Raw genomic sequence first — 18,186 nt, 5'->3', positions numbered from 1 at the left:
ACCATGCTGAGGCAGCGTCCCACATGCCACAACTAGAAGGACCCACAACAAAGAATATACAACTATGTACTGGGCGGTTTTGGGGAGAAAAAGGAAAAAAATAAAATCTTTAAAAAAAAAAAAGGCCTCTTGGGCTTCATTTTTAATTTTCTAAAGTAAACTTTTGTCTCTTAATATGTTTTCGTTTATAATGTTTTATAAATGCAGTTGTGCCATGGAGAGGATTTTATTCAAATTCAGCTATGCCAGACATAGAGAAATAACTTTCTTTAAATATGTACCCAGATGATTATGATATCTAACATGACAACAGGTGTCAGGTTTCATTTTCCGGTCTCAACTGTCCAGAGGTTTGAAGGCTTTTTTTCCCTCTTTCTTTCTTTAAAAATAAATATAGAGTGGCATTTTAGAGTCAGCTTGTTGATATCTGCAAGAAATCATACTGGGTTTTCATTGGGCTTGTGTTGAATCTGTGGATCAACTTGGAGAGAATTGACATCTTGACAATATTGAGTCTTCTGGCCTAGGGACATGGTATGTCTGTTTATTCGTATGGGTCTACTTTGATTTCTTTCCTCTCCCTCTTGTAGTTTTCAGCATGCAGGTTTTGATGGATTTATATCCAAATGTTTCATGTTTTTGTGCTGTTGTAAATAGTACTTTTTTTAAGAAAAACTCATATTCTAATTGTTCATTGTTAATATATAGAAATGAAACTGGTTTTGGTATATTAAAAAAAGTAAATGTACATGGAAACAAAGACAAGAAAAGAGACATTTCAGGTGGAGAAATAGTAACTTCACACAAAAACAGCTATTGCACGAAAGACGCATTAAGTTAACTAATCAGGCCAGGTGCTTAGTGAAGTGTCCAATGCGTGCTCACAGTGCTAGTTCTCATCTGTTTTCCATCTCATGTTCTGTGTTGCTCTAAAAGCCAGGTTCTGTTTCATGTGTGGAGGTTATGGAGCTAAGAGTTGTGTGATCATTAAGATGTTAAGACTTCGTTGTAGGCTGACCTAGGTTTGGATCTTGCCTCTGCCATGTACTAGCTGTGTGGTCTTGAGCATGTCTCTCACCCTCTCTGGTCTTCAGTTTCCTACACTGTAAAGTGGCGATGATACAAGATAAGTTGGTAATTGACCAGAGCGCAGTGCCTGGCACCTAGCAAATGCCAAATGAGCGTTAGCTATTCTCATTGTTGCTTTTGCTGTTGTTGTTAAGTTACAAGGAGGAAGATGCTAGAGAAAGCTAAAAAACGGTTTTCTAACAATGCTTGTCCAATAGTAGAACTGGTTGAATGTGAGGTAATGAGCCTCCCGCCACAGGAGAATGGACTACCTCCTATCTAGGATGCCAGTGGGGAGTCAGGCTTTCCCAAGAGTTTCCCCTTGTGTCGAGGTATATAATTCCCCACCATGGCATTAAAAGCAAGTGGCAGTGGTTCCAGGGCTCCCCAGTCACCTAAGACACTTGACCCACAGACACAAAGAGCTTGAAGCAGTAGACAGAAATGGTATCCATGAAAAAACAAGTGCAGACCAGACTTATCTTTCCATCAGCTGCAGTTTATGATTGCACATTAAATTCAATTGCTTTCTTTAGGAGGCTAGTGTTGAGATCCGTCATCTCCAGCCCAGTGCCATCCATTCTGGCTTTCCCCAGGAGTGCAGACAGACCAGCCGCCTTCCTAGTGTACACTAATTAATTTATCTCATGCTTGTGATTTTATGGCGCTTAAGTGCTGGAGCATTTCTGTTTATTCTTCTCCCTGCAAAGCATCTCACGTTGCATAAAGACCATGAATCTCCATTGCAAACGCTGTCTGTCTTGGGCTAAGGAACAGCCTGCTGGCTGCCTGTTGTCTTGCTGGCACTGCCTGTAACAGCCAAAGTAACACATCCATTAATTTATCCTTAATGACATTTTGACATTCCAATCAGTTCATCAGATGTTCCTTATGCAAGACTTCTCTCGCACGGCCAGGCCAGGGTGCCAGGCCACTCCTGATGCATAATGCATGAGACCAGTGCGCTGCTCAGTACCCTCTGACAGACACATCTGCTATTTGCAGACCACGTGTTCCTAACAGCCTTGGCACCCGGAGAGCTACACATGGATACCTTCAGAGACTTTTTCTTCTGTGCCTCCAGCTTGCCATGCTTGGCAGAAACTGGTCAGTTCAAGGAGAGATGTCCTGGTTCAGAAACACACACACAACAGTGCTATTTGGGGGAACGTAGGAGTATATCAAACCCTTGCCATGTTCAAAGGATTTAGAGAAGGCTTGATTCTACTAGTTCAAGTGGAAGAAGGACCTATGACAAATATAGCATCTTGAATTTCGTAACTTGCTGCCACTTAAAAGTAATGATCCCAAAGACATTCTGATAACAATAATGGATATCAAAGAAGAAAGGAAAATTATCCTTAATACCTTCAATCTAACACATCAGCAAAGATACACTTTCTCATAATGGTATTCACAATGTAGACACAGTTTTATTTTCTAGTTTATTTTTTTAACTTAATGTAACCCAGTTAGCATTTTTCCATGTTGTTACATAGTTTTCATTTTTAATGGCACTCCATCATTTTAATAGCTACGTAATATTCCATCCAGAGGATGCACCATAATTTACTGAACTGGTCCCCTGTTGTTAGACATTTATGAGGCCGTAACGGATGTTTGCCATTCAAGAAAAGCAGCAGAGTGGACTGAGGGAGGGAGCAGGGTTCTGCAGGCTGGAGAACCAGGGCTCAAATCGCACCTGGTCCCTTTACCTGTTTTATGAATTTAGGATTAACCCTTCTGGGCCTCAGATCCCTCATCTATAAAACAAAAGAAATTGTCACCAACTTGTAGTGTTGCTATGAGGATTACAGATGTTTTCCGGGTACCAAGCACATGGTGGTACCTACTAAGTGTTAAACTATTACATTCATGTATATATATACCAGCAGTTCTCAACCAGGGCCAGTTCTGCCCCCTGCTCCTACCCAGGGACACCGGGCAATGTCTAGAGACGTTTTTGATTGTCACACTTGGGAGTGGGGGGAGCTACTGGCATCTGGAGGTAGAGGCCAAGGATGCTGCTAAACATCCCACAAAACACAAGACAGCCCCACTCGATGAAGAATTATCCCACCCAAAATGTCAATAGTGCCAAGGTTGAGAACCTCTGGCGTATATGAAGCTGCGTTTTCCAGTGTTATCTACATAATATATGCATATTTCCTTTTTTATTATTTCATTAGGATAAAGTACCAGGAATATGGGAATTTTAGATTAAAGGGTATATGTTATTCCCATTGGAAGTTTTAGGAGTGGGGTTGGGTCAGCGGTGGGAATAAGGTTGGAAGTGGTTGGTGGAGAAAAGACAGCAGAATAGTGGTATGTGTTTCCCAATGGGATGGGAGATGACATTCCATACACTAGTAGTTCTCAAAGTATAGTCCTGGAATCACCTAGAAACTTGGAAATACACATTTCCAGGCCCTAGCTTAGACTCACCAAATCAGAAACTCTGAGGGTGGAGCCCCACAATCCCTGTTTTAATACGTTCTCTGGGTGCACCCTCCAGTCTGAGCATCACTGCAGAATAGCAAGTAGGACCTGCTCATGCACAGACACTTTGTGCAGAAGTAGACGGAAGGAGTCAAGTCTAAGTAATAGGGATGGTTAAATGTGGGCCAGAGCAACAAAAAAGGAATTGAAAGTTTCATTCATTCATTCATTTAGTCAGTAAATAGTTTTAAAGCTTTAACAACATTGTAGCAAGTGCTGAATAAGTTCTGGAGGAAATACGAACGTGAACTAGTGTATATTATGTAAGTTGTTATAATGAAAAGTGATGAGAGCAGGCAGACAGAGGACTAGGATACAAAACAGAAGTAAGCAATGTCCTGTAAGGGGGCATGAGAAAAGTCCGAGGGGCAAAGGTTGCAGGAGGCAGAGCTCAGCTCAGCCTCAGCTCAGAAGAGGACATCTCATAGAGGAAGCCACACCCCTGGAACAGGCCACCTGGTAGGGACCTCTCCGCACACCTGCAGAGGTGATGAGTCCCTGTCGCTGGAGTTGGGCAGTCAGGGGCTGGATATCTACTTGCTGGGGGTGTTGCAAGGGGTCTCCCAGCTAGGGTGGGAAAATGACTTGGAGGACCCCAGTGGCCTTTCCAGCCCAGAGAATCCAAGATTCTATAATCTGTAATGACCTTGAAACTGGGGGTCAAAGTGCGACTAGAGAAGAGTATCTGCCCAAGTTTCTGGCTTGGTTTGTGACCACATTAGCAAAGTATAGATAAAGAAGGGGGGTGCGAGGAGAAAAAGAAGCTGCCTCGGTTCCCTGGAGTGCTCATCTCAGGGAGCAGATCAAACACAAAATTCAAATTAAAGAAAAGAACTAGCATTTGCTGAGTGTCTATTATATGCCAAAACCCATGCTAGGGAATTAACATTTATTATTTCTAATCATCACGGTAACTGTGAACTGGAGCTTAGCAAATACCATTCTACAGATGAGGAGCTGAGTTTCATAGACTCTAGAGACGGATACTAGGTATTGATGACACAACCGGTTAGAACCAGGAGACTCTGGGGCCAAAGTCCATGGTGTTCCACAGCACCAAGAACAGACGGCTGTTCGCCTAGTCCAGGGTTCAGGGGTCAGTGGCCTGAGAGCATTCAGGACAGTTCCCACTGTCTGAACCACAGATTCTGTCCTTACTTTGCTCTGAGGCATTTGTTCCCTTCTCATTGCCTATTATTTAACAAACACTAATATAGAACTTATTTGGTAAGTGATAGATCCTGTTCTAAGTACTTTACTATTTACAAGTCAATATCTACTGCAAATGGTTGTTGTGAGAATTCACTCTACAGCCATGTACCACATTATTTCAGTCAATGATGGGCAGCATATATGATGGTTGTCCCAAAAGATTAGTACCGTATAGCCTAGGTGTGTGTTAGGCTATACCATCTAGGTTTATATGAATACACTCTATGATGTTCACACAATGATGAAATCACCTAACGATGCCTTTCGCAGAAAGTATTCCTGTCATTAAATGATATGTGACTGCAATATCCCTATTTGGCAGGTGAGGAAACTGAGTTATAAAGAGACTAAGTAATTGTCTAAGGCCACACAGCTAGTAAATGATGGAGCGGGATTTGAGCCAGGCAGTCTGGCTCCAGAGCCCATGCTGTTCCCAGTAGGCTCTGCTTCAGGGTCCAGGGCGTGATGTGACCATGTGCCCAGTGGGAGGAGGGCCTTGCATCTGTCTTAGGTCTTCTGCTGCACTATTTCCCCTTCCAGCTCCAGAGAACCATCAGACTGAGTTGGACTCTGTCCTTAGTGGAAGAGTGTGGTATGTAGGAGAGCCCATCCAGGCAGGGAGGAAAGAGAGGCAGCCACAGGCAGAAGATAGAAGCAGAGGCAAAACAGTGGAGGCACACACATGGAGAGCAAGACAGCAGAGAGAGGGAGGTGAGAGAGGTGATGGCCGAGGTCCCTTGGCCTTTCAAATTATGAGGAGATCTGCTGCTTGCTTCTATAACTTTGCCATTCTGGTGGAAGCACTGAGAAGCCACAAGCTAGAGTGATGGGAGTAGGAGAGGAAGGACCCACCAGTCATGTTCCACAATTGGTACCCAACAGAGGTAATGAGCAGACAGGATGTGCATTGCTTGAAGGATGTGAATGGGTATGAATGTGAGCATTCTGGCTTCATGTGTCTATGCGTGAGTGCGTTTGCCTGGAGAGGAAGGGAGCCAGCTGAGAAAGCTTTGGGACAAAGGTAGATGTGTGTGGGTCCTTGGCTGAGCATGACATAACAAGGAATCTTAGAAAATATTCAGAAGTCTGAGTGCCTGAGTTTGAATGCCAGCCCCATCGCTTAAAGCCTGGGTGTCTTTTGGTGAATTACGTCAACTCTCTCTGCCTCACTCTATCTGTAAAACCGTGATAGTAATACCACCAAACTCACGGAGTTATTACAAGAACTAAAGAAGTTAATAAACTGTGTTTGTAAAAGCTTGAATGGTGCCTGGCATGGAATAAGTGCTACATAAATGTTTATTAAATAGATGAAGTAAATTTAGGATTTGTGGTTTCATGGTTATTGTAGTCACTTCCTAGGGCTGCCATAATAAAGTACCACAAACTGGAAGCCAAATTTGTTCTCTCACAGTTCTGGAGAGTAGAAGTCTAAAATCAAGGTGTCAGCGGGGTCCTGCTCCCTCCGTGACTGGGTAGAATCCTTCCCTGCCTCTTCCTAGCTTCTGCTGGTGGCTGTCAATCCTTGGTGTTCCTTAGCTTCCAGCGGCTTCACTCCAGTCTCTGCTTCTGTCATCACATGGCGTTCTCCTTGTGTGTCTCTATCCAAATTTCCCTCCTCTTATAAGGACACCGGTCATATTGGATTAGGACTCACCCTAATGACCTCATCTTAACTTGGTTACATCTGTGAAGATCCTATTTCCAAATAGGGTTCCATTCCCAGGTGCCAGAAGTTAGAACTTCAATGTGTCTTTTAGCGGGGGGCATCATTCAATCAACAGCAGTCATTTAAGAGGTATCAGTTCTTGCCGTGGTTCTTAGATGCCAATTCCTCCCTATAGTGAAATCAATACCCAGAGAGGGGAAAGGGCACGGCCCTGGTACCTTAGTGAGATACTTAGAGATCGGGGGCAGGCACTCAGGTCTTCTATTGCCTGGCCCTCCATTCACTGACAAAACATGATAGGGACTCTTCACTAATTCAGACCAGCTAGAGAGTGGATTCACAGCATCAGGGCTCTCAGACTATAGCATGCCTTAGAACTGCCTGGAAGGCTTATTAATCACCCAGAGTTTCTGATTCACTAGGTCAGGGGTGCGGCCAGAGAAATTGCATTCTAATACATTCCCAAGGGAAGCCGATGCTGCTGGTCCAGACACTACACGTGGAGAACCGCTGTTCTACGTCAGTGGTGCTCAAGCTTGGTGGCGCTTTATAATCACCTGGAGAGCTTCTGAAAACCCAGATGCCCAGGCTGCACCCCAGACCAATTAAATTAGAATCTCATCAGTAATTTTTAAAGCTCCCCAAGTGATTTTTGCAGCCAAGGTTGAGAAGCATGGCTCTAGAATACATCAAAGAATGTTTTTAAAGAAAAGTCATTCTTTGGGGCATCTGGTATAGAGAATTCATGTTTAATAAGTAATGAGACCATTTAAATTAACGTGCCTGTTTCCTGTATTTAAAAAATTACTAAAGAGCATTTATTGAGTGCTTTCTGTGTACCTCGCACTGGGAAAAATCCTTCGCTAGACACACCATTTAATCTTCACAACCACCTTCCAAGGGAGTACTAATGTTACCTGTGTTCTACAGACAGGAGGAAACTGACAGGCAGAGGGATGAGTAACTTGCAAGAGCTCACATAGCTAGTCTGCGATGGAGCCAGGTTTTGATGCCAGGCTGTCTGGCACCAAAGTCAGTGTGTTAACTGTTCTGCCTTCCTTCCTCCTGACATAAGAGAAAGCGCCGTGTTCTCCTTTAAATCCTGCACATATATCTATATCCTCATTTACGCTCTCAACTCTGATGTGGGGTAGCCCAGCCTCTGCCTCAATTACAGTAATTCTGAGTTAGTGGGGTTTGGATTAACGAAATTCTGCAGCATTCATAAGGGACTAGAATCATGTATACCATGGACGGAATTTGCACTTCTAAGTTCATCCTGAAGTGACGTAAAGGACTGTCTTGTGCTGGGTTCAGGTCCTGTGGCTTCCACCAATGTGCTGTGTGCCTCGCTACGCCCCTTCTCTGTCCAGGCCTCAGTGTCTTCCATAAATGGCACAGTTCCATTACAGTCTGATGACTGACTTTAATTAGAGATCCCACCATGTCAGCACAGGAGCATCCTGGCTTCAAAGAATACAATGCCAGTTTTTAATAGGAGCAGAGTCTCAGCTGTGTGTTTTCTTTGTCCACCTCCTGTAAGCTGAGCTATCTCTCTAGATCCAGGGTTGCAACCTTTGTGGTTTCCCAGGAAAGTCTGTCCAGAGATGTCAGTGGAGGTTGGGCCAGGGGAAGAGCCATGTGGAGAAAGGGAAGAGTGCCTGATCAGTGTCTCCCCAGGAGACACGGCCTTCGTGTCCAGGGAAAATCCTAGATGGAACCCTCAAGATGCTCCCCAAGTTGGCTGGGGCCTCCTGTTTCTAGTGCAGAACAGAATCAAGGGTTTTGCAGAATGCAGATGCTGGAATTTCCTACCAGCTCTTTTCCAGGTTGGTTCTCAGTCTCTATTTGAACTCCTCCAGTGATAGGGAGCTCATTACCTACAAAAGGCTAAACAGGGAAGGGGTTATATCTGACTTTTTACATCATGATCTGTTTCTAACAGCCACTCATTCAAAGTAGTGCTCATTATGTATTTTTCCAACAAATTAGTGAGCAAAGAGGAAGAAACTACTAACTCTGGGGAGGAGATGAAGACTTCTAAGAGTAGAGGACATTTGAATTGGGCCTTAAAAGGTAAAAAGAAGGCTGCCAAAGAAGAAAAAATGGGAAGGGCCGTTCAAGCTATAGGCACTTCTAAAAGAGACCCAAGGGTTCTACTTAGCTGGAAATTTCTTCTTTGTGTCCAGCCAACCTGGTTCTAATTTTGCCTGCTGAGGCCACACAGAGCTAGACATCAGATAGTGTGAAGAGACTATTCCTGAGTATTCCCTCTCCGTGAGAAATATCCCTGGTTGTTTCAGACACTCTGCCTCTCATAGCATGATTTCAGAACCCTTCACAGCCCCGCATTCCTCTCCCCTGAGCCATTCCACCTGCCGCTATCCCTTATAAAGAGTGGTACTCAGAATAAGTCATAGGACTCACAGTCCATCATGGCCACATCCCCTGCCACCTTCTCTCGCTCAGCTAACAAGCAAAGGTCAGCAAGACCTCAGAGTGATCTGTTAGAAGAAAGAATGCCAAGAGCCGCAGCCACACCACATCAGCCCCACCTGTCAGAAGCAGTAAACTTCGGATTGCTCTGTCTTATAACATTCTTCAGCTCTATAAAGGTCCCTGCAGAAGAACAGACAGGCTCTCTTTTTACCAGCTTTTGGTACCCCCTGCTGGCGAAATTGTGTGACCCAATTGACAAGAATCTCAGAACAACTAGAGAAAAAACTCCAGGTTTGGGAAGTCACAAGTATTTGAGTCTTGAAGGATCTAAGGATTCCAGGAGTTATGCACCCTTCCGTGTATCTTGTGACTATTTTATGAGTTTTTTTAAACATTCTATAGCTAGGCTATTCTGTAGGCTCTGAGAGAAAAAAAATCTCTGACTTCTGTGAACATTCCATTAATTCTGCAAACGTCCCAAGAGTTCTGTGACAACCACAGGAAGGAAACGCTAAGTTCTTCGCCAAAAATATTCATAAGTAGAAATATTCCAGATCACAAGCTAATTTCATGCAGGTTTTTCTTCCTCTTTCCTTGCCTGTATCTTTTTTTAAAGTGGTTATAATTTGCGGTCAGGGTAGGATAACAATCTTTTCTACGCTTCAAATTGGAGACTTTTAAGTATGAAATTATATAACGAATTTATTGAACACCAGCTATGTGCCAGACACTCAACAAGAAATTGGAGTAGGTGCAAGAAGTCGAAAGCCCTTCACGCAAGAGGTTCTTGCCTTAGTGGGAAGGAGAGTTGAAATGCTGCCATTGGACTAGTCAAGTGCTTAGCTCACAAGGCAATGAGGCCTTCCTTGATCTCCTGACAGGGTTCAAACCAGCTATTTACTTGCTCATAGCTCCACGTATTTCCCCTTCTTGGCTTCCATCACCTCTGTGATTTTATATTTGTTTCTGTATTTATCTGTTTAGTGCCTGTCTTTGCCATCAGTCTCTGTGTTCCATGAAGATCAAGGTCATGTCTGGCTTTTGACACTATGACCTTCTTACATCTATCAAAGACTGGTACATGTAGGTGCTCAATAAATATTTGTTCAATGGACGAATCAACCAAGAAGAGAAAACCACAAATCTGTTTAGAGGAGCAAGAGGAAACCTCAAAGGAGATGTGACATTTGAATGCCTCTGAGCCATGAAGGATGAAGAGGAGGTGGCCAGTGGAGGAGAATGGGGACACATTAAGGGATGTAGAGTATTGAGGAATGATCGGGGAGGGAGAAGAGGTAGTTGTTATTTCCTAAAAGGAAATGTGTGTGGAAGATAAGGCTGAGTTGAAGCCTGGAGCTGTAGTCTAAGGGTCTTATATGCCCTACTCACAAGTTTGAGTTTTTCCTTCTCTTAAGGAAAGGGGTGGGATATCAATTAAACTCTATGGCTATCAGAATGAATATGATTTTGTCTGTATTACTGAGAAGGTTTTTTAATACTTAAATTTTAAATTCTGATAGAATAAAGATAGATCCCAGAACTGTGATTTTGTGTTTTATTTCCTTCCACATCTTCTCCATTTCCACTTTGTAACTGCGTTTACCTGTTCCTGAAACACCTGTCTATTCACTTTGAAATTATTATACAGCGTCATCATCACCATGAATACATAGTGTCAACTGAGGGCTCAATACTGTAGATTTCATACACCTGCGTTTTTACAACTCAATTAGTTGTCCGATTTTTAAATATCTCTACGTTTTGGAGAGGCTCAGTTTTTCATTGTTTTTCATCTGGGTGTTCAGAGCTACCTAGACATTTCTGTAAAATGCCAATTTTCGTGGATGCAGCGAGGCCTTATTTTTATTATATTCCTTTGGAAACCAATGATTTGTGCCTAAGACAACTCTCTCCATATTATTTCACCCTAAATGGAATGAGATTGGTTGGGAGTTCTGCCTCCAAGGAACTATCAAAGCCTCCAATACATACTCATTTATAGTTTTAAAGTTAACTCTCTTATCGGATTTCCTTTTTATTTCCTGCTGGGGCAATGTGAGCCAAGCTCTGATAGAGGCAAAGGATCTGCTATATATCTTTTCCAATTTATGATTAAGAAGGTCACATATACATTTTTAAACACGCTCCTTTTTGATAATAAATGAAGAATAAAACTTCAAAATGTCATCAGTCGCAGAATTACTCATTTTTCTTCCGTTAGTGTCCCCCTACCCTCTCTCTGATTATCTGCCAATGCTAAGAAAAGACACAAGTGATCTCATGCTTTATTTCTTGTTTTTCTCTCTGCCTGGAATAGTTTCACTAGTGGAACAGAATGCCTGTGGCCAAAGCATTCTAACGAAAGATGCATTCCTAGTACTGAGTGCCCTTCTTTCCACAGGCCAATGAACATTTTTAAAAAGAAGAAAAATTCTGTTTTAGGCTGCATTTATCTTCAAATTGTGGCCAAAATGAGGGAGGTAAAAGCTCTTCTCCTCTTGGTGGAGATTTCCTGGATCTAGATTCACTCCCCATGCTCCCGCGCTCTGCTGTCTGCTTGCAGAGCTAGATCTGTCTGGACTCCATGCCTCTGGCTTCCAGTTGGGTTCAGCTAATGAGAGCCACTATAGGAGGTCAGAGGGAGGGGGGAGAATGTAGTCAGAGCTTTATGCCTCTGGTTCCCTCCCTGTGAGGTCATCCAGGACTGGCTGAGTCTCTCAAGAGAAAGACACTGCTTCTGTGCAAGTGACCTCCTCTTCATGACTCTCTCCTTTTAGGTTCTGCTGACTGCTTCCTCTACTTGTCCCTCTGGACACAAGGCTGGTAAACAGTCCTCCTGTCACTATAGTATACCTTGGATTCGCTACACCCTTCTCACCTTTGTCAACAGTCCTTTTACACATAAACACAAATGATCCTCATGTACATGTGCCATCTGTCATTATTCTGTGCAGTCCACACCTGCATCAAGGGACTCCTGTGGAGGAAGATACTCTCATACTATCAAACTAGAATTGATCCTAGATGAACTCCTCTAAAATACTTCTAAGTCTAGGTTTATCCTTTCATTTAATACCGACCGAGAGCTCATTACCTCTTGAAACTGCCTATTTCATGATCAAGTGGAATCACGGATGGCACTGAATTTTACCTCTCTGAGACATCTGTTCTTTCCGTATTGGTATAGGAGTGACCAAGATTGAATTTGTTGCCACAGCCTGTGAAAAATGGAGCAAGAGACCTGGAAGAATTTACCCTCAAGATATTTAATGTGCAACCAATAGCCTTTCCTATCATAACATAATATAATATAGGAACATAGTAACTATACTTAGATGCATAAATATTGGGCAAACTCAGTGGGACCATGTTGGTTTTTTAGAAATATTTGAAGAACTGTCATATGCAAGAGGAGTTAGTCATATTTTTATATCTCTGATAATAGATCTAAGACCAATTAGTTAAAATTTAAGGGAGGTAGATTTCAAATCCATATGAAGATCTGTTTAATCCTTCATCTCCCTGGTGAGGTGTCAAAGTCTCGATCACTTGTTATAATCCAGGGATTTCACAGTGGGGCTGTTGGAGGGGGATTCAGACCTCAGAATGTCGTGGGACCAGTGGTGATTATGTAAAAACAAGAATAGCAGCCACCATGTGTTGGATGTTCACTATGTGCCAGGCACTGTGCTCTGAGTGTTTCACACATTACCTCATTTAATCCTCACAACCCTATGAGGTTAAGCCTACTGTTTGCCACAGTATACAGAGGAAGAGTTCAGAACTTAAAGGCATTGAGAAACTTGCCCTGGGTCATGCAGCCTGCAGGTTGTGGAGGGTAGGATATGAACCCAGGTCTGCCTGACATCACAACTGACAGTTGTAACCTCCAATGGACAGTGTCAAAACGACCTGGGGAACTTCGTGCTTATACAAAGGTCCAGGCCCTGTCTTACCTCCATGAGCTTAGGCATCTATGTGTTTTCCTCAGCTCTTCAAATGATTCTAATTTACGCCAGAATTTGAGAACCCCTGCTCTAAACTAGTATTATGGTAAATACCCTTCTGGTTTTGAGGGTCTGTTATTCCTATAGGAATAACTATGCATCAAGTTCAGCTTTAACTTTTCTCATTTTGAGCTACAAGAATAACTAACTTCCACCCTCACCCACCGCCAACCATCAGGCCCTACTTCAATCTACCATTGTTTGGTGCGTTATTTCATGAGCTCAGTCCCTGAGAGAGGCTTGGCTCCATTTTGAATTTCACTTAGAGCCATGGGAATGGAAAGATCAATCTGGCTTCTCCCTCCCTTTGAAAGGAGAGTACGGGAAGCGTCATGCCAGTCTCATTGATTTCCCAGGTTAAGCTCGAGTAAAGAACATACCCATTGTTGGGAATGAGGCAGGATGAGCCTCATGTTTCTGAGTAAATGGAAGCCACTGGAGGTTTCGGGGGGATTTACGTTTATTCCACCTTGACATTGGAGGAAGCATCTTGACTTTATTCCTGGAGGATGAACCAAGTTTGAGGGTTGAAGATGATGGGTGGGGAAGGAGAGCAATCTGATCTTCCCAATGCTTTAATGCAACTGGCACCATCTGACTGTGATTTTTCCCCTTGCACATGTCCCAAAGGAAGCTGGCCAAGAAGCAGAAGGAGACACAGAGTGGAGCCCAGAGGGAGATGGGGCCTGTGGCCTCTGCCGACAAACCTACCACCAAGCTCAATGCCAGCCGCAACGATGAAGGCTTCTCTAGCTCTCAGGACGTTAACGGATTCAGTAAGTTGAGCCAACTAAGGGGAAGGGGACATCCGTGGTCCAGCTTGACCCTGGTACCTCTGTTGTGGACCCCTCGTGGTGGTCAGGTGCTGTAGGGCGTGGAGTCTAGATGCTTCCCTGGGGTGCTCCAGGGATCAAGGTTCTCCCTGGAAAATTTAACAATTTGGAGTAGAATTTAAGAATCTACCCCAAAGTAGATAGAAATGGAGGCAAGCCATCTTAAATGCAATAGACAGAAATAAAGATAGGTCAAAACTACTAATAGTCAAAAAGGAGGAGGACACGGTTATGCCCTTAAGGAGAAAAACATGCCATATTGAATGTCTTACAGTTTTCAAAACAGTGTTTCACAGAAACCATGTAAGGTGGGTGAGTCATGGATTATTGCTGTCTCCATTTTGAGTACTTAGGAAACTGAGTATCTGAGAGGTGACTTCTCCAGAGAACCATGGCTGATGAGTAACATTTCCAGACCTACAGGCTGTGCCTCCCAAGCCTTGGCCAGTTCCAAGCTACAGCCAATGTTCCAAGTAGTGTTTAGTCAAGAGCGCCTGTGTCCTTATGCAGAGTTAATACAGGATGCCAAGCCTATAGAAGTGGCTAAGATTTCGGGGTTAACCCTTGTCCAAAGGAGAACCTCAAGATGGGTAATCTAAAGCTAGCTTTGTGATCAGACTCAAGAGAGCTGACTTTTGTTCTTATCTTTCTGTTAGTCAGTTCTTTCCTGGATTTAATAGAAATGCTAGATTCCCCAGCCTCTGCTCCAAATTGGGGAGTGCAGGAAATCTAAAGTAATATGAGCATCAACGAATGTCCTCCCCACACTGTATCAATGGCAAATGAAAGAAATCATATTTTGTGAAAATCACTTAGATGTGATTGATCAATTTGGGATGATGAGAATCTATGAGAGAATGAAGAAAGGAAGGAAACAAATATTTATTGACCTCCTTCATCCTTACTTCCTGTGACTGTTCCCAATTTATAGGTAAGGTATCCAAGGATCAATGTATTGGGCCGACCTTCCCAGAGAGACATAGCCAGCTCCTGATGGCTCCGGGATCTGAGGATAACTCAGACCCGTGATTCCTAACCTGAAATGCAGCACAGAACCCATCTAAGGAAGTTTTCAAAATACATATATCTGGGGCTGGCACTTTACTCACTCAATCAAAATCTCCTGGAGGATGAAGGGTAGGATGGGGACTCAGGGAGGTGGCTTTTGCAAAAGCCACTCAGGAGGTTCTTATAGGCACCCTGGTTAAGAACGCTGGACTTTGAGGGAGGCAGTAGCTGTTTTCAAATATTGGCGTGCTGTCTTGGGAAAGAGAGATTAGTTTTAAATCTATAAAAAGATTGAAAAAAATAGCAAAATGAAAATTCATATACCCTTTACCTAGATTTGCCAATTGTTCACATTTTGCAACATTTGCACTTTGTCTCTCTCTCTCTTTCTCTCTTTCTCTATATATAATTTCTGAACCACTTAGAAGTAAGTTGCAGACATCATGACATTCCACCTCCAGAGAATTCAGCATGTGTTTCCTAAGAAGTAGGACAGCTCTTCAACATAACCACAATAAAATTATCTTACCCAAGAAATGTAACCTTGTTTAAATAACTAATACACCAGTGCGTATTTGGATTTCCTCAATGGCCCTATTATTTTTTTGATCCAGGATCCAATCAAGGTACTCACGTTGTATTTGGCCATCATATCTCTTCACCACCTTTCATCTAGAACAGCCCGCCTACCTTTATTTTTTCTTTCAGGATGCTGACATCTTTTAAAAGCCTAATCCGGTTGTCCCTTAGATTGTTCCACGATCCAGATCCATCTGATTTTTTTCCATCATGATAACATTCAGGTTAAACATTTTGGCAAAAATACCACATAGGTCATATTGTGTACCTCCCTTTGCATCATATCCATAGGCACACATTATCACTTTGCCCATTATTGATGTTGCTAAGTTTGAAGACTTCTTAAGGTTGAGTAATAGCTTTTAAAGACAAAGTCTAATGGCACATACTGATTAGTTCATGAGCAGATATTTAACTTCCATTTGTCTCATACAGCAGAGCAAGTTTGCAGTCTACCTAACCATAAACCAGTCCTTCTTCCATTCTCAACCCAGACACATTTCTGGGATCTATACATTCCCTAGGTACTGGGAAAAGGGGATATCGACATAGGCCAGGAGAAGCAGAAAGGTGTTGGCAAGGAAATGGACTTGGCTTGTCCTTAAAGAAAGGCTCATCTTGAGCTGCCTAAGCCTCTGGCTGTATTAACGTGTCACTGACTCTCCTGCTTTTAGCCCAGGGGAAAGGATGTTCATTAGCAAGTCTAGCTGATGGAACATACTGGCCAAGTGGTACCCATTCACCCAAAACCTTTGCTGTAAGGCCAGCCTTGTGCACACACTTTTTTCCATTTATCAATATGTCCTGGGAGGACTCTGAATGCCAAAAAAATTAGGGTCGAAGATGCATGATAATCATCTGAAATTGTAAATATTTGATCTTAAGCTTTCTGATCTCAAGTGAAAACCTGGGTAACACTGATTTCTTGGATTTCAGGGGGAACCATCACCACTGTTTTCCCCATGGGCTGAAACTTAGATTCTTAAGAGGAAAGTATCCAAGACTGAGGTAGATTAGCCAGCCAGAAAGGAAGAGGAAGCATATCCAATAGAATCTAATTAGATGTTTTAAAGTCCAGAGACAGTCTTTCCAAATAATTGATGTATTATATATATATACACACATATATACAGACATATATATATATATATATAGGCACTCACATTTTAATGATATTGCTTTTAAAAAGACAGAAAAATTCTATTGACATTATACATACTTATTAAGAAATTTTGCATTTGTTTCAATCAATGAGTGCTTTAGGACTCAATGCATCTGATGTCCTCAGGCTACAGCCACAAACATGCTCTCGGGATTCTTTTGAATGCCCTGGAATGCATCAGGTACCTTTTAAAATGCCCTGTGGAAGCACTGGGATGAGATTCGAAGGGAGAAAAATGTAAGTAATGCTTACACTGGAGATGTAGAAATTGCTTCTGAAATCGCCCTGATGTATGTAAAATTGAATCTATTTTCGTGGCATTAGGAAAGTGACTGTCTGGCTTCTGCATCGGTGTCTTTAGGAGACCCTGAGGTTATTTGCAAATGTTGAGGAAGTATTGAGAGAGGCAGGGCACGAGAATGGTTGTCACATAGGGAAAGATTACAGAAGAACGTGCCCTGAGCAATTATTTCATTATTGAACAAGTGGGCTCTTGCCTGATTCACACTCTATGCATCCCTGTGTAGGTTTGTTTTCTGGGGTTTTCTATTCCAGGTGACTGCTAAATTTGCAACATCCATTCAATCAAGGCTCGCAAATTTGTGTAGGAACAATGGCCTCGGGCCACAGGGTTGTTGGGGCTCTGTCAGGTATGGACTGTTGCTTTGGAGTGCTTTGGTATTCTTGAAAAAGGAGAGCATGTCACATTTCAGGGACAAACAATGTACATTGTTTTCAGTTTAAAGAAATTCTTACTTTTATTAAGTAATCCGATTTTGATCTTATCGCTCTGTGTACCTGATTGTTATATTTTTCTGAGATCTTTCATTCACTGGGATCATTTTTGGGGTCTTTCTTCTGACACTTTTTTTGTATCCATGCTTAAACCTTCTTCTTTATATCTTTTATTCATAGTGTCCTCTTCTCTTTGTTCATTTTCAGTCCCAATCAAAATGCTTCAAAGCAAATCCATGTTGAATTCCTATGATATGGGGCTGGGTTGTCTGCCCTTCGCATAATGGTGTTTGACAGACTCACTGGCCCACTGGGCACCATTAGTTAACTCTGTCTTTGCCATTATGCTTCTGTTCTGTTGAATGATTCCATGTTGGTGGGTGAAGGCAATCCATCTCTAAGGATCGTCAGACACTGGGCCTTCAAGCTCTTTGCTAAGTAAGGAAGCAGGCATGATTGAGGCCTTGGAGGTGAGATTCAATGGCCATTTTCTCAGTACTTAGTACATGCCTGTCCCTGTGCTATGAGTCCTGGGTGCAGATTGGGAAGGGGAGTAATTACAACATGAATATAATGGGGCAGTGTCTCACAGATAATGAATGTTTCTACTTGTATGTTTTTCATAGTTTACGAAAGCTTTTTGCAAAACACTAGAGCCACAGAGCCTTGTTCCCGCACCATAAGCAGGTTTATTATTACTGCCATTCTACAGATGAGGAAACTGAGGTTCAGAGAGACTCCATGCCTCAAATCGCACAGTCATTGCCAAGTCATAATAAGGATCCATTTCTCCTGACATCAGTTACGTTCTGTCCACCTAGTTATGCAAAGAATTTGGGAATGTATCCAATAAAAGTACCTACAATAAGACAACTGTAAGAGAAGTAAATAATCAGGATCAGGAAAACAGAAATGGAGACAAGAAGGCCAACACTAGGTTATATTAAAATATAATTATATTATATTAAAATGTAA

The 18,186-nt window shown here is 42.6% G+C and overlaps 1 protein-coding gene across 15 annotated transcripts in view; it reads left to right on the top strand.

The window, feature by feature from the left end:
* PTPRT (protein tyrosine phosphatase receptor type T) overlaps positions 1–18,186 on the top strand; it is a 1,011,807-nt gene that overhangs the window by 879,737 nt on the left and 113,884 nt on the right. For all 15 annotated transcript variants that reach the window (XM_070485956.1, XM_070485943.1, XM_070485942.1 and 12 more), the window contains one exon: positions 13,525–13,670. In XM_070485956.1, the coding sequence (XP_070342057.1) occupies positions 13,525–13,670 (146 nt within the window). The remainder of the gene's footprint in view (positions 1–13,524; positions 13,671–18,186) is intronic.

The sequence above is a fragment of the Equus asinus genome, chromosome 15 (genome assembly GCF_041296235.1).
Source record: "Equus asinus isolate D_3611 breed Donkey chromosome 15, EquAss-T2T_v2, whole genome shotgun sequence".
NCBI lineage: Eukaryota > Metazoa > Chordata > Mammalia > Perissodactyla > Equidae > Equus > Equus asinus.
This window is presented reverse-complemented; position numbering and strand designations above follow the sequence as displayed.